This window comes from Mugil cephalus, chromosome 21 (assembly GCF_022458985.1).
Source record: "Mugil cephalus isolate CIBA_MC_2020 chromosome 21, CIBA_Mcephalus_1.1, whole genome shotgun sequence".
NCBI lineage: Eukaryota > Metazoa > Chordata > Actinopteri > Mugiliformes > Mugilidae > Mugil > Mugil cephalus.
The window spans coordinates 7,003,078-7,018,317 of NC_061790.1; the positions used below are offsets into that span (position 1 = coordinate 7,003,078).

The following is a 15,240-nucleotide window of genomic DNA, read 5'->3' on the forward strand; positions in this document are numbered from 1 at the left end:
ACTCTCGACACTGAATGATCTCATCTCCTCCCCATCCCTGACTCCTGAATGCAACACAGGTATTCCTGCTCCTCGCCCTCGGATAGAGAGAGAGAGAGAGAGAGAGGGGTAAGTGTCTAAGTGTCAGAAAATGAAGATGTATTTGTCTGATCCGGACATAGCTGTGTGACAGCCAGTGTAACCCCCCCCCCCACCCCCCCACACACTTCATCTCGGAGAAAGCCTCACGCCCCAGGGGCAAGAGAGTGACACACACAAACACTCACTGTGGAGGAGTCATGGGGCAAAGGGGAGGAGGAGGTGGGAGGGGGGGGGGGCAGGAGGTGGAGGAGGAGGAGGAGTGTAGCTCTTGGTTATTCTCTCAAAGACACGCACCTTCCCTCCTCCTCCCGTGTAAGAGGCAAGGCTCGCACAGTCAAGTGCTCAGTTGGTCACACACAGACACTGAGGTCGGGCGCGAGAGGAAGAGAGTGTGTGCGAGAGACGGCGAGAAGACGAGGCAGAGGAACGGCCACCGGTTGCTCATATACACTCGAGCTCAAGGAGGTGTTGGGGGGGGGGGGAGCACAGACAGCCTGTCCTTATGTGTGGCTCCTTCCAAGGCTTCACAGTAAGTGTGCAACATCTCTCTCTCTCAGCTCATCTCCATGTGTGTTTGAGATCGTGCCAGATGTTTTCTGTGCCGTGGACACTTCTTTATTCTTTAATATCACTTGTTACCTACGTTTCTCCGTCCCACGTAATTTCAGATGTGTGTGTGTGTGTGTGTGTGTGTGTGCGTGTGCGCTCGCTTTCGAGAGTCGACCTGTTGCATGTTCTCCTGCGAGCCACAGCTGTGCACTTTTGACTAATGTCTTGATTTTTCAGAATACATTTTTTTCTGCTGTGTCATCCAGTTCAACGGTTTCGGTGTGAGCTGTCGCTCTTGTGACAGTCATTCCGAGTCAGCTGTGGTGACACACTTCAGAGAAAAATAGGGTGAAGCGCCGTCCATAAATCTCTTCTCTCTGCACTTTTTTTTTTGCTTTTATTTCGCGTTCCTTTTTTTCGTCCTTCCCGAGAACAAGTCGGCGTGTTTTATTGTCGCCGTGTGCGCCGCTGCTGGAGATTCTTGGTGCTCTTTCCATTGTTGCTTACACATTAAAGATGCATCTAGAGATACTTGTGCAAGATGACAATCGCCGCCTCGGTGTTAAATAAAACTTTCGGCGTAATCTTGCATCAGGAGGAAACTAGAGTCACGTGAGTGCTTACCGAATTTTAAGCACAGAGCTTATCTACCACTATCTTAGAGGCCAATTGATGAGCCTAGAAAGGAAGAGGTTCTGAAGTGTCACATGTGAGCATTGTCTTTTAATCAAGTCTCCTTTTGCGCTCCCTCTGCAATTCACTATTTCATCAGAGCAGTCAGCGCACTCTCAGCCTCGGTCTGAACCGTACCTGACGACAGTCTCGCTGAGGAGGAAGGAGGGAGAGTGAGAAACATAAAGACAGTGAGTTCAGACCTGGCCAGGGGCCAAGTCTCAGTCATTTCAGAGGAAGTCTGCTCGATTCAGCGGGAGTGCTGGTTTCCTCGTGAAAGTGGTCTTGCTCCGGGGGCTGACACGGACAGGAACCTCCCTTGCAGCCCCGGGGGTTGTGATTTGTAGAGTCACAGGATGTATGGGACAGAGGGGCCAGTGGGGCAGTAAGCACGAAAGCGCTCCACTTTGAAGTTTGTTTGTCCGGCGGCGCAAGATGGGAAAGTTAGATTCTTCAACCATGACATCCCGCCGCCTCCTCTAAATAACGCTCGGCTTCCCTTTGTTTTTTCCTTTAAATCGAAACGTAAAAGATTAATAATTCGGCATCACCTCGGTTAGCGCGTGCTCATTTCATGCCTCCATCTTTTCCGCAGGCCTCCGACTGCACCATGTTAACCTCAGAAAGGTCACCACAGAGCACGGGGGTCGCTACCGCAGCCGCGTCTGGGACACTTGGCGCGGACATGGCGTCGTGGATGGAGGCCGACTTCGAGGAGAAGTGCACATACATCGTGAAGGACCAGCCTCTGGAAGAGGAGTCCGAAAACCACGGCAGGAGACGGGCCGAGAGGTCCCTGCCCAGAAACCTGGCCCTGAAACGCTGCCACAGCTCGAAAGAGGTACGCAACACCTCCAGTGTTTGTTCAATAAAAAAAAAGAAAAAAAGTAAGTACCGCTTACTGTTTATGTGTTTACTCCGTGACGACTCCTTGCGTCACTCCAACATCCTGCCATCCACTCATCCATCCACAGGCAGGAAGTACTTGACATGTTGTTGTCTAATTTGAGCCTTTCCTCTTCGCCGTGCGAGTGCGCTCTGAGGCAAAGACGGAGACAATGGCCGAGCCCTTCGGCGTTCGGCCCGAGGACTGTATGATTAGCAGTAATCTTGAGATTCCCGCTCCTTTGTCCCGGCGGAAAGTTACACCATAAAGCAAAGCCGAGCTTCTGGGACCCATAATATGGATAATGCCATAAATAATCGCGCGGATTAAGTGCGTGGTAACTAGAGTGGCAGGATGGTTTATGTTTAACCGGCTGGACAGCACGCAGGAAACCCAGATTTTGTGGTGCACTCGTGAGAGGAAACGTCAGGTTTCCTCACCAAGATTAAAGTCTCTGTAGATAAAGCGTGTTAGTCAGGTGAGATCACAGGAAGTAGCCTGAGTGTCTGCAGTAAAATACCTGCATTACCACTCTGACCCTCTAATAAGACCTGTCTGGAGTCTGGCTGACACCAGAGAACTGGATAGGTTACAGTAATCAGTGACGCAAGGGCAGGGACGACTGAAAGGCAACGAGAGGACAAACCAGCTCGGTGAAGTGGAGATAAACACTATGACCAAGCGCGTAGTGATTTCAGAAAAGCCGATTCATACACTCTGCCAGTGTTGCTCCGAGATGAAAGAGAGAATCTGTTACTGTGGCTTCGGGGCTTTTGCTTTTTTTGAGCACCGAGCTCACGGTGCGGTTAACTGGCTGGGGTGTGACCGCGACACCTTATCCACTCTTCCCCACCCTGGAGGCTTGAGACAGAGGGGTGAGTTTCACACCTGGAGGTAGCAGAACAAGAGTAGTGGTGAAATTTTAATATGGTAGGGAAACTAAAGATAACTCGGGTGACCGGTTCATGAAATATTCAGCGTGTCTGCCACGGCCTCGCTAAATTCTCTCCGGACGATTTGCAGTGACAGCCGGTATATGGCAATTAGAGCAAGTTGCATTAATTGATTATTTCCTTTTCTCCACGCAGTAATTCTTTTAGTTAATCACCAATAAACAGGCTGGTAGATGGAGGGTTTCTACAGGTTTGAACAAGTTAAGACTTAAGACCTTTTTAAGACCATTATGGGTTAAATTTAGAATTACTCAGAATCACTTTCAAAATAAGAATGTGAATTGTCATTCAACTATGAGCTCAGGACATAACTGGGGTGGGCTCTGCTAATGAGGAACAGAAACATAATAGGCCGGGGCCAGAGGGAGTCATACTGTGAATGAAGAGGTAATAAATAGACATAAGGATTTAAGACTTGACTAAATATAATTTAAGACCTACAATGCAAAAGCATGCTCGTTCTTAAGACTTTTTAAGGCCTTAAATTTGGACTATCAAATGTTAGACGCGGAATCCCTGCAGAGGGTCAGATAAGGAGGACTGTATTCCCAAGAATCTCATCCCTCTAATTATGTTTTTTTTTTTTTTTTTTAACTCTGAGTGCATCTGGCTGCATGCTGGGACACGCTGTTGTTTGATGATTCTGTGTCCTCCCCGTTGAACAGGTGCTTGGCGTGACCAGCAAGGAGCTGATTCCCAAGGGGACCCGTTTCGGCCCTTTGGTGGGCGAGATCTACACCAACGAAACCCTGCTGAAAGACGCCAACAGAAAGTACTTCTGGAGGGTGAGTGAGCTGCGTGCGAGCCTCTGGATTCCTTGCGCTTGCATGTACAATTCGGCTACGGCTGTTTCAAAACGGTTCACATCCTGTAACTCCAGCTGGGGACGCTGCTGTGGCTGAGCTGTGGCACAAGTTAGCAGTTGTGGTCAACGTCTTACATCCTGTGAAAGTACAAGCCTGTCTGCCAGTGCTTAGGTACAGCTAAATGCCGCGCGATCTGACGACTGTGCATGTGCCGACCATGTTTTCGTGTTTGCCAGCGCCTGGTTGCCTGAGGTCACACACACAGCTGTTTGGTTTCAGTGACGCAGCGGCTCCCCTCTCACTCCGCTTCTCTCAGTTGCGCTGCCAGTAAATACGCCGTACGCATGTCCCTCCAGACTCACAAACTCTCACACTGACTAAGCAAGGAAGTGGCTTCAAGCTTGAGAACTGTTAGGTTACAAATCAGCAGCATCAGGACATCTTCCATTACACACAATGCTCTTGTTTAAATCCACCGTTTATAGAGTCAGCAACCTCGAAACGCAACCTCAAGCGAAAAAGAAAAAAAAAAAACTACTTGCAACAGCCATAACACGGGCGACTTGTTGTATTACGGCCGTGACTCAAGTGGCAGCACAGATTCGAAACTTCATATAGCACTGAGAACGCTTTTATAACTGTACCACAAATGTGAGAGTACTCATGGATGAGATACCAATACTACAATCCAGTCATATGGTGAAATTCATGTTCAGAACCGCTTTCGGAACTCTAGATGACTAGTGCACGTCTCAGCTGAAAGAGTGCACCGTATTTACCATAAAGGCACCACAAATGGAAACTTATGATATCATGGTTTCAGAGAATGTTACAGTGTTGATGTGTCATTAACTGAATTGTTCTCTCATCTCACACGATAGGTCTTCCTGGATGGGCGCTTGCACCACATCCTGGATGGTTTGAGAGAAGAGCGGAGCAACTGGATGCGCTATGTCAACCCGGCGTGCAGCGTCGAGGAGCAGAACCTGGTCGCGTGCCAGAGCGGCCTGGAGATCTTCTTCTACACTATCAAACCGCTTCAGCCGGGCCAGGAGCTCCTGGTGTGGTACTGCTCCGAATTCGCCCAGCGATGTAACTACCCTCCGCTGGGCCAACTGGCCATTGATCATTCTGGTAAGTGCGTGTGAAGCGGCGCTGTCCATTCAGGAAGCCGGCTAAGCAGGCGTAAGCCACCCTCGTGCCCACGCTCTGAGACATATCTGGCGCGTACTGTCATTGCGGAGTCGTCAAAACGCCGGCTGACTGACACGCTCTTTGTGTGGGTGTTTAAGAAGTTACTCAGTCAAGTTACTCAGTCACACCCAAAAGCGCCTTTGTTAAAAGCAGATCACAAAGGGAGGACGGCGGAGTCCTGAAAGCAGAGAGGGGCCGTCTCCAGGTGCAGCCACAGTGCCGGAGTAAGATGAGACAGATTTTCAGGATTTTAGAGCAATGTTTCAGCTTTTTTTTTAACTTCACACAGAAACGCCACCGACAGCTCATTCACACACGGCACACAGCGGTTTCATTCACAAAGAGTCGACACACACACACACACAGTCACATGTGAAAAGGCTGCTGGAGGCGCTGACGGCATTTTGGCACGACTCCCCTTATTTATTTGGCTCTTAAGGAGGAAGAGAGGTAGGAAGCGCTCCACTGACTACTTGAACTTCCTGACAAGGTGACCCGCTGACAGATTGATATCTCACTAAGTGTTGCCTGTTTGTTTGCTGAGACCCTCTAAAGTGGGAGGGGGGGGTCACGGGGAGGGTGGGGGGGTGGGAGAGCTTAAAGATAAGGGCTGCTCTGTTTGTGTGTGTTGATGCTAACTGTGTCCACGGTAGGTGAAATAAACACGCACACCTCTGTGTTCCGTCTTCCTCTGTTTGTCAGCTTGAGTCGTCTGTCTGCTCTGGAGTAAGTCAGTGGAGTGGAAGCGCCCCTCGTGACTTCCTGAGTACAAGGTGGAAGGATTTTCTCAGGTTTAGATCCAGATGTCATAAACCAGACCTGTGTATAGAATTCGGCGGAAAAATAATATTATTTATAGGTTAGTTTATGTGTTGTGAATAGTACATTTTCCACTCCATCAAGCATCTATTTATGTCCGAGTCAAACCCATTGTCCATTTAAGATGAAAAGTAATTTCTTGCATCCTGTATCCTGTGTATATTGTCCTGCTTGCTATAGAAAACACACTTATAACAGCTGAATGACCCTCCCAATGCAAATAACGTATCCACTGACTCCTGTTACTTACGCTATCTCCGTCCGGATCTGACCACCATTGTTTAACTTCTGGTGTCCACTTTCATAGAGTGCAAAGAGTCTGGGAGACATAGACAAGGTGCACCTGATGATAACACATGCGATAATGTTGTGATGTTAAAAGTATAAAGGAACGGGGTGGATTACAGACGCGATTCGAAGAAGGAGGACATGTGCGCCATCTCGTTATCCACTGTTGCATGTGTCACTCCAGTGGATGATGATTCTTTTACGCTTATTGTGCGTCTTTGTTTTGGATTTGTCCCACAGAGCCGAGTCAGGCACAGGAGAAGACCGCGGGGAAACGAGGACACACCGTCTCTGAAATCCTCCAAGACGAGCCACCCCAGTCCTCATCTGCCCACCACAGACGTCTGGAGGGTCCTTTGTCTCAGACTAATGCGGTTTTCCCGTTGTGTCCCCGCGTCGTCTACCCGATCCAGCCAGTCTCAGAATCCATCAGCGGCCGCAGATATGCCCCCCTGCCTCCTTTGCCATCCTGCAGCCCCCCAGCTGCTAAAAGACCAGCACTAAGTAGCCCCGCCCCCACTAGTTTGCACTTCCCCTTTCAGCACAGTCGAGGTCCTGTCATGGACAAGCCTTACCAAGAGCCCTCCTTGCCCGACCGTGTTCATCCTTCTTTGAGGCACAACCCCTACCTACTGTCTCACTACTCCCTTGGCCTTCTACCTCATTCGTATCCATTCTACAGTGATCGACTGAAACCTCCCTTCACCCTCCCATCCCATTTACTGCCGGTTGACAGCTATGCACACTTCCTACATCCTTTGGCCAGCGGGTGCAAAGACTTAACACCATCCAGTTCCAAGCAGGACCTCCGCCTTTCACTGAGCGGTGAGCACAAAGACAGTCACCTCACATCCAGAAGGACAAACTACCTCAGGATTGCCTCGAATGACTTTAGAGATTTCAAACACTCTCCTGGCAGCAATATTCACGCAGACTTCACCGTGCCCGCCACATCCACCGCCTCGCCGATGGTAACTGAGCTCTGCGGAGCAATGCCGTCCCTTGCACCTGGGGGATGCTCACCGCCGGTGGGCATGGCTGCCTCCTCCGACTGCTTCCCTTCCAAACCTACCTCTGCCACCCAGAGCAATACGGAGAACGCAATGGACCTCAGGAAGACCAAATGTGGAGGGAGCACCATTGGCTACAAGACCCTGTCATACCCTCTCATGAGGCAGAATGGGAAGATCCGGTATGAGTGCAACATCTGCGGGAAGGTCTTTGGGCAGCTGTCCAACCTCAAGGTTAGTACATCACATTTAAGCAGAGCGGCAGCGGCTGAACGGCAGAATTGAGCAGATTTGTGAATAAGGCAGAATGAATTAACATGATCTCTGACTGTCATCAGGTTCATCTGAGAGTACACAGCGGTGAGCGTCCCTTCAGGTGTCAGACCTGCAACAAGAACTTCACTCAGCTGGCGCACCTGCAGAAACACTACCTAGTTCACACGGGAGAGAAACCCCATGAATGCAAGGTAAAGCTACGACTGTTTTATGGTTTTCTGTTTTGATTTTTATTCACACGTCGAGTGGGGAGATGTATTCCAGCCTCAGGCCTGTAGGGTACACATTTAGCAGGACAAAAGACCCAAAAGAAAAAGCGATGACCGTGACGAAAAAGATGAAAACCTTCTCCCCTGTTCTGTCACAGGTGTGCCATAAGCGATTCAGCAGCACTAGTAACTTGAAGACCCACCAGCGACTACACTCAGGTGAGAGGCCTTACCAATGCAAGCTCTGCCCGGCCCGGTTTACTCAGTTCATCCACCTCAAGCTCCACAAACGCCTCCACAGTGGGGAGCGACCGCACCGCTGTCCTCGCTGCCCGTGCGCCTATCTCAACTACTGCAGCCTGCAGGTGCACCTCCAAGGCTTCTGCCCACTCTCCCCCTCTGCCTCCCACAGATACTCGCCAGAGGAGCTACATCGGGTGAACTCAGAGATCGAGAGGTTTGACATCAGCGAGGCAGCAGAGCAGCTGGAAGCCATGGCTGCAGAGGTCGAGATGGACAAGGGGAATGTTATCGACCTGATACAGAAGTTAGAGTCTCATGTTTCGGGCCACCGGGACGGTGCAAGAGGGGAGACTGAGCTGAGCCGCTACAAACCGGCCAAGGAGTGTTCTGGTTTTCAGCCACACCATGGCAGCCCTCTACCTCTGCGTCCAACCAGCATCAAGCTGGAGTCAGGCTGCATTTCAGAGCCCTAAGACAGCCCTGCTAATCCATCCACATAATCCTTACAGGTCAACTCAGCAGCTGTCTGTTACTGCCCTATTTGAAGTAAAGCCTTATCTGAGTCATGGATCGCCTAGCCTATACTCTACAGCGACTGCAGCTTATGAAGAATCAAGACTTTACCAGCACGGCTTGGGCCTCACTGATTTAATGTATACATGTTTGTTAATTTATTCAGTTGCTCATTTTAATCTTAATTGTAATAAAACACAGATCTGCAATTATTTTTTTGTTATTATTATTATTATTTTTTTTTTTTTTGTATCTCCAGAACATCTGGGCTGAACACCTATACGAGTGTTCATGCACATGACTGTTTGCCTTAATTTGTGGTTTCACTGTGTGAAACTGAGTGATTTTTTTTTTTTTTTTTATTATCTGTATTTAGGTTTATTTATGTCTGCTGATTAAAGTGACAGTTACTTTACTAAGCTCGACCGTGTAGTGTTAGTGAACTAAGTGAGCTGCAGTGACACAGACAGTTCGTGCTGATGTGTGGACTCGGTGACGTAGATAAACATCCTGTTATGAGTCTTGGGATACTCATCGCCAGTAAGTCTCAACCGTTTAAGATGAAAAAAAAAAAGAAAAGAAAAACACCACGAAAATAAATTATCTCGTCACCATCACCTGCTAATCCGCTGCTAATTTTGCACGAGCATATGTCTGCACTTTAGTTTCGTTATTAATCAGTTGGTAGACAGCACACTCACAACACATGATTCGACGGATTACACTGAGATGAAAAAAAAAAAAAAAACTGTCTCACAATGTTTCAAGCGGAAAAGAATAGGCCAGACATGCTCCGTGCAGCACCCTGCTGTGATGCTCTCATTACAACTTGAAAAGGGGTATCAGGTGACAAAAGGGCCCAAAGCATAAGAAAGTGGCTATCCACTGATGAGACAGCCACAGAGCAGGCTTCTTCCGGGGCTGATGACACACTCTGATCCGGGGGCTGATCAGATCACAGGCTGCCTACCAGCTGCCATGGAGCAAAACAAAAACAAACAAATAAATAAATAAATAAATAAAATGATAATAATCCTCGCAAAGTACCAAAAGCATCAGTGTGAGGCGACCTCTCCGGATGGGATTTAACAGAATATATTACATTTCAAACATTTAAGTCGTTTAAAGAAACAGGGATGTGGTGAGAGGTGAAGTGTGCGCAGCGGTGGAGGGAGGGTGAGCTGTGTGTGTGTGTGTGCAGTGACGGTCAGCTCAGTAACTGATGCCCCTTTAAACAGCCCTGTGACGTCAGATATTTTGACAAGGGGTAGGCAGCGGGAGAAGAAGGAGACGAAGAAGAAGAAGAAGGAGAAGAAGAAGAGGGGCGGTGGAGGATGCCCAGGATAATGTCACCGGTTTGCTCTGTCTCCCACCCGTCCGCGTCATGATAAACGCCGCCGGAGCGGTGGTCCGCAGGATGCCGTCGGCGGCGGCCCGTCGGTGCGGCTGCTGGATAGCCTTGTGCCAGGCGGTGCTGTTCGGAGCGTCGGCGCTGGTAATCGTGGCCGAACGGAGCGCTCGTAAGTGGGCATGAGATCCCTTCGCGGAATCCCTTACCTATCTCTAGCGGGCTGCTGCTGCTACTAGCTTGCTGGTGCGCACGCCGAAACTGAATGAAAAGAAGCGTAGTGTTGAATTGCGTTGCCTTTGAATGAATGGAGCGGGCTGTTGCTCAGCCATGATTAATTCGTTCTCTCTTTCAGCGCTAGTTCGTGGTAGTTAAAAGAGACGGTGATCGTATAGCGCAGTCGTAGATGTTTCTTTTAAAATGCACAGCGATCCAGCACTGATCAGCCCGGCTGGATGTACCAATCTGGGGCCCCAAGACCTCCAGGGGTCAATCAGCAGTCACATATAGCAGAGGGACAATTAAATCTAAACACTGCCCTTAATTAACTATTAGCCAATAAACGCCTGCCCTCGATGCCCAGAGGATTTACTCTTAATCTCTTTATTTCTATTTCCCCATCCCTCAAAATGCACTGTTATTTCTGCTATTAAAATATCTCCCTTGATGCACATCTGGAGTGTGCACTGACACCACTGTGCAGCAGAGTGTTATGATTCCCTGACTAAGCAGATCAATTGGGCAAGGTCAGGACACCAGAAAGAGAGCGCTGGGCGTGTGCAAAGTGTGACTTTGCCTCTTGCAGGTACACCCTTTCCTGAAGATATAAATACTGCGCCGCTGCTCTGACTCTTCAGTCAGCATCTCACAGAACAAATAAAACAAGTAGTAACCAATGCAGTGCTATAAGTAGGCTTTTGTGCCCTTCAGAAAACAGAGCAGCTTTCCGTTAAGGGGATTTCTCAAGGACTCTGCAGCTGTCCACATACTTTGACTCACATCTGTCCCTTCCTTCTTTTAAAGTCTGCATGCCGCATGTGTGATCATCGGGATGCACGGTATTTGCTATGGAAACACACAATACCTACCTGCTCACGTGCATGTCTGTGTCTGCTGTTTGTGTGCATGTGTTAGTGATCTACTGTATAGGCTTTTACCTCTGGAATGAGGAGACACAGTGGGCGGGCCTCACTCTCGGCCTCTTTCTACCGGGGACAGCGGTTCAGCTGCTAAGTGTCAAATGGTACTATGATGACGGGGATGACAGACGATGCTACCTCTCTGTCATACACATACTACACTTGGGCATCTTTAAGAGGTAAGGTCTTTGCAATTCTGGATATTTTGCACAAAACACACAGCAGAAACAAGCACTGAAGCACATTTGGTGACATATTTAGTTTCTGCGAAAGTACACAGGAAAGAATAAACCCTTACTAAAGAGGTGACATTTCATCACTGCTCTGGTGGTTGTCTCTGTCTCCCTCCTGTGGCAGGTTGTGGGACTGCATGAGGTCTGTGTTGCACATGCAGGACTCGGTGGCTGAGCTCGGAGCAGCCGTCATGCAGCAGGCAGATGTTGCTGCCCTATGGCTGCTGGAGGCATTTGTCCTTACGCTGCCCCAGAGCCTGCTGCAGGCATATGTGGTGGTGTCTACTGACGTGGGCATCATGTCGCCGGGTAAACTCACCTTTTTGAAGATGTGTTGGATTTCATGTGACATTTTGGAGCGTCGGAGACGGCGCCTGAGCGGGGAAGCATGTCTATTTTCCTTGTGCTTTGCCTGTGTTGTACCCTCAGTGGCCTACTGCTGTGGCTTCTGCCTGCTGTCCATTTCCTGGGCCCTGGTGCTGTACAGCCGAGCCTGCTGTCTGATACGGCCGGGCCACCTGGCCATGCCTCCAGCGGCCCTGCTGTGCCAGTTGGTGTGGAGGGCAGGCATGCTGGGCGCCAGGGTGACCTGCCTTATGTTCTTTGCCAGGGTCTTTAATTGGTGGGTCTGCGGAGTAGTAGGTGAGCACTTTGAACCACCTGAAAACTGGAGAAAGGGTAATGATTAATATGATTGAATTACTGCAGTTTAGTAACACAGAACAAAAATGCAAATAAAGATGCAAGAAGCTGTTTGAGTATTCCAGGTAATTATCATGACTCTTGTGACATTTTTTTAAAGAGTTATGTAATTATCCTTAGAGTAATGCAGCACATCCTCTTGATCCAGTTTTTCAGTAGCTGCTCTGCATCAACTTGATACACTGTGTATGGATCCTTTGTCTTCTAGTCTATTTTTATTTTGACCTCCAGGCTTTCACTGGCTCACGGCCTCGTTCTGGCTGGTATCACAGCAACCAGACATCTGCACGGGCCCCTGGTGCTGGCGCGCCTTCAACGGCGTCATGGGCCTCGTCCACGTCTTCCTCTTCCTCAACGTCAAAGACGGACCGTCGCGCTTCCGCATGGCCAGCTTCTATGCGGTAAGTCATGACTTAGCACCCGTCCTGTCCTGTCCCGTCTTGCGGCCCGTGTACGGTTTTTTGTGTCGTTCGCCCGCACACAGGGCGGCGGGAACAGACACGCACATACCGTCACAGGCAAATAGCTTGCACCGTCACGCTCACCTCTCTGTCCTTACGGTGACGTAAAGCTTTCTACAGATGACTGATTGTGTGACCTTCACTTCCTCAGTTCATGCTCATAGAGAACGCCACTCTGGTGCTGGCTGCCTCCGACTTCCTTAGCGAAGCATCATGGGACAGCATGACCCTTGCCACCACTGTGCTGGGTAGCTTCGTCCTCGGTGAGTCACTCCGCTGCAGCTGCACTCTTTTATATCGGAGGACATTCGTCTCAGAGTTTCTGATGCTCGTTTCTAAGAATTAGATGAAGCGTCTAAAGGTTTCTGTGGTTGATGACTAATAAGGTGCCAGCGGTAATTCAGAAAGGTTACAACAAATAGCGGAAACATAACTGGTGATGTAATGCTCAGCAACTTACTGCAAAATATTCACACGAACTCTTATTCTGTTTTTTTTTTTTCTCTGTTTACCAGGTGCTACTTCTCTTCTCCTGTACTATCGGTTTCTACATCCCAAATCCACAGAGATCTCCCAGGGTACCAACCACAACCACATGGGCAGCACCTGCATCGAACAAGGGGAGTCCTCCTTCTCTCTTGGGGACAAAAGTCTACCAGCTCCGTCCATACAAAACCACGGCAGCTTCTCTCTCTCAGGTGTGGCCGGTTCTCTGCTGGAGCACCCGGGAAACTGCGGGGTCCAGCCTAACGGCTCCTGTCCTTGCTACCACCACCACTGGCTCCTGATCCGCCTGGCCCTCAAAACGGGAGACATCAATAAAATCAACAGGGCGTACGGTGCCGGGGGAGCGGTGGCCATCCTAGACATGGAGGAGTACAACCAAGCGTATAAAAGTAACGAGGGCATCACTATTACGGCGGGAGGCACCTGCGAGGGTGTGTCCACCTCCGAGTCCCAGGGCAAAGGCCTGGCACCCCTCTCAGACTGCAAAGACGAGTTCCAGAGCGTGAGCGAGCCCACGTCGACCGAACAACCGGGGGAGGAGGAAGACAGCCTGGAGATGGAGAGCCCGATGGAGTCGCCCACATCGGATTTCAAACGCAGCTCCCCAGAGGGGAAGTCCGTGTTTGGAGACAGCCCGGAGCCGTACTTCTGCCCCACAGAATCGAGTTCGACCTTATACTTCAGCGCTGATCCGCAGTCTCCCAGCAGTGCCAGCAACCCCCGTTTGGACCGGGACACTGGGGGCCTGGAGCAGGGGGTCCACCTCAACTCGGTCCCTAGCGACCCAGCCCTGCACAGGGACGTCCGGGGGCTCATGGGCCGAGTCGGGCCGCGCTGCACTTCCACGCCTAAACTGGACTCCGCAGCGTCGGACTCCCCCTCCAGCGTCCCTCACCTAACGGGTCCGAGGAGGAAGCTCATAATGTCCAGAAGAGATAATGACGATAACTTCTAGACTCGTGGCGACAGAATCAGGAAGCAGGTCACAACTAATAATCCCACATTAACGGGGGTACACCAGCTTTTTGGGGAGTTTGATTTATTTTTTTTAATCTGCTCAGTATTGTAGTATGAGAAAACTGGCAGTAATTTCACCTCTTTACGTCTATGTACACCGACCAGCTATAACATTATGACCACTGGTTGATGATGGTTGGCACTTTTCAGTGAGTGGGATATAACAAGTGTTTATCTTAAAAGATGATGTGTTAGAAGCAGTTAAAATTGTAAAGGAGAAGATGGGAAAAGGAGTCCACTCCTTGACAGGTCAGGGCTATTTTGGTGGCAAAAATTCAGATCAGGCAGGAGGTCCGGATGTTATGGCTGATTGTTGTACTTGGCACAATGTGGGTCACAATATATGCAACAATCCTGGCATAATCCTAAACCAACCAGTACTCTTGTCAACAATAAACTATTTTCTTAAAGCATTGCTTTGCCCAAATGCTGCACACACTGACTCTCAACATTTTTTCCATTCTCTTGGCAGCCTCAATAACTACACTGTGCAACAAAATGGTTTTTACCAGATTGTAATTGTATAATATTGAAGTAGGCACAATGTGTTTCAATAAATTCAAAATATGCAGCTGCTTCGTGATCTCAAACAGCTGACGCAATCCACAATATATACTGAAACTACTGTTAATCATGTTAGTAGCTGCCAGAAGCTATGACAGTAGAGAAACTTTCCTAGGTCTAACGGGCTGGAGTTTATAATCACCGGATTTAACCGTTTCAGAGGAAGCCAGAGATTTTTGGCTTCTTAAAAGCACAAGTATCTTCTGTATTGTATATCTATTGCTTTGATGCTGTGATTTCTTGTTTTGTTAGTCCCATTTTAAAAGATCCCTGGTTCCTTTCTGGGAAAAAGAAACTCACTTTTTTTTTTTTTTATATATCTGCCATTGCTTCGTGCAGGGCTAGCGTGTCAAGCTGGGAAGACTGTGTTTGATGTTTCGAATTTATTTACATGTTGACCATGTAATTGCTCAAACGGTTTTGGATTTTACATCACGTTGGAAAACAAGTCTCAGGCACTCACTTCAAAAAGCTTCCCAATGTCTGTTGTGTAACAAATTGCTTATGAGATATTTGTGGTGACCGTTTTTTTTTTTTTTTTTATGTGCTCTTGATTTCCTGGGTGGAAAAAATGCATTTTTTTGCTCATTGCTTTTCTGGGATGAAATCCACTAACAGAGCAGTGAACTGATGCTGGGGTTTTCTGTCGCGTCCATATGACATGTTGAACTGTGAAGTGCAAGGCCACTGGTGGCTTTTAATAAGCAATAAATAACCTACGTGGTGGGTGAGTGGAGTAAATGTGTATTTTAATTTATTATTTATTATCT

General features: G+C 48.8%; 2 protein-coding genes across 4 annotated transcripts; both read left to right on the forward strand.

The window, feature by feature from the left end:
• Positions 1 to 412: 412 nt before the first annotated feature.
• On the forward strand, positions 413 to 8,919 carry prdm1c (PR domain containing 1c, with ZNF domain). 2 transcript variants are annotated; one of them, XM_047573062.1, is made up of 8 exons: positions 413 to 610; positions 1,898 to 2,143; positions 3,807 to 3,926; positions 4,829 to 5,081; positions 6,489 to 7,492; positions 7,597 to 7,725; positions 7,902 to 7,962; positions 8,156 to 8,325. In XM_047573062.1, exons 1-8 carry the CDS (start codon positions 584 to 586, stop codon positions 8,182 to 8,184), a joined length of 1,869 nt encoding a protein of 622 aa, XP_047429018.1. In that variant the 5' UTR covers positions 413 to 583; the 3' UTR covers positions 8,185 to 8,325. The 2 variants fall into 2 exon arrangements, with proteins under 2 accessions (XP_047429018.1, XP_047429017.1); XM_047573061.1 differs by having other exon boundaries at positions 414 to 610; positions 7,902 to 8,919.
• A 759-nt stretch (positions 8,920 to 9,678) lies between these two features.
• xkr5a (XK related 5a) lies at positions 9,679 to 15,196 on the forward strand. 2 transcript variants are annotated; one of them, XM_047573951.1, is made up of 7 exons: positions 9,683 to 10,019; positions 10,982 to 11,165; positions 11,344 to 11,528; positions 11,649 to 11,861; positions 12,153 to 12,322; positions 12,534 to 12,645; positions 12,898 to 15,196. In XM_047573951.1, the coding sequence occupies exons 1-7, from the start codon at positions 9,884 to 9,886 to the stop codon at positions 13,842 to 13,844; spliced, it is 1,947 nt and encodes a 648-aa protein (XP_047429907.1). In that variant the 5' UTR covers positions 9,683 to 9,883; the 3' UTR covers positions 13,845 to 15,196. The 2 variants fall into 2 exon arrangements, with proteins under 2 accessions (XP_047429906.1, XP_047429907.1); XM_047573950.1 differs by having other exon boundaries at positions 9,679 to 10,019; positions 11,344 to 11,861.
• The last annotated feature ends 44 nt before the right edge of the window (positions 15,197 to 15,240 follow it).

Coding starts and splice junctions, on each gene's coding strand:
- prdm1c (XM_047573061.1), top strand. CDS start 584: ATGTGTGGCTCCTTCCAAGGCTTCACA. Junction 3,927..4,828: donor ACAGAAAGTACTTCTGGAGG/GTGAGTGAGCTG, acceptor CTCACACGATAG/GTCTTCCTGGATGGGCGCTT. Junction 7,493..7,596: donor GGCAGCTGTCCAACCTCAAG/GTTAGTACATCA, acceptor GACTGTCATCAG/GTTCATCTGAGAGTACACAG.
- xkr5a (XM_047573950.1), top strand. CDS start 9,884: ATGATAAACGCCGCCGGAGCGGTGGTCCGCAGGATGCCGTCGGCGGCG. Junction 11,166..11,343: donor CACTTGGGCATCTTTAAGAG/GTAAGGTCTTTG, acceptor CTCCTGTGGCAG/GTTGTGGGACTGCATGAGGT. Junction 11,862..12,152: donor GTGGGTCTGCGGAGTAGTAG/GTGAGCACTTTG, acceptor TTTGACCTCCAG/GCTTTCACTGGCTCACGGCC.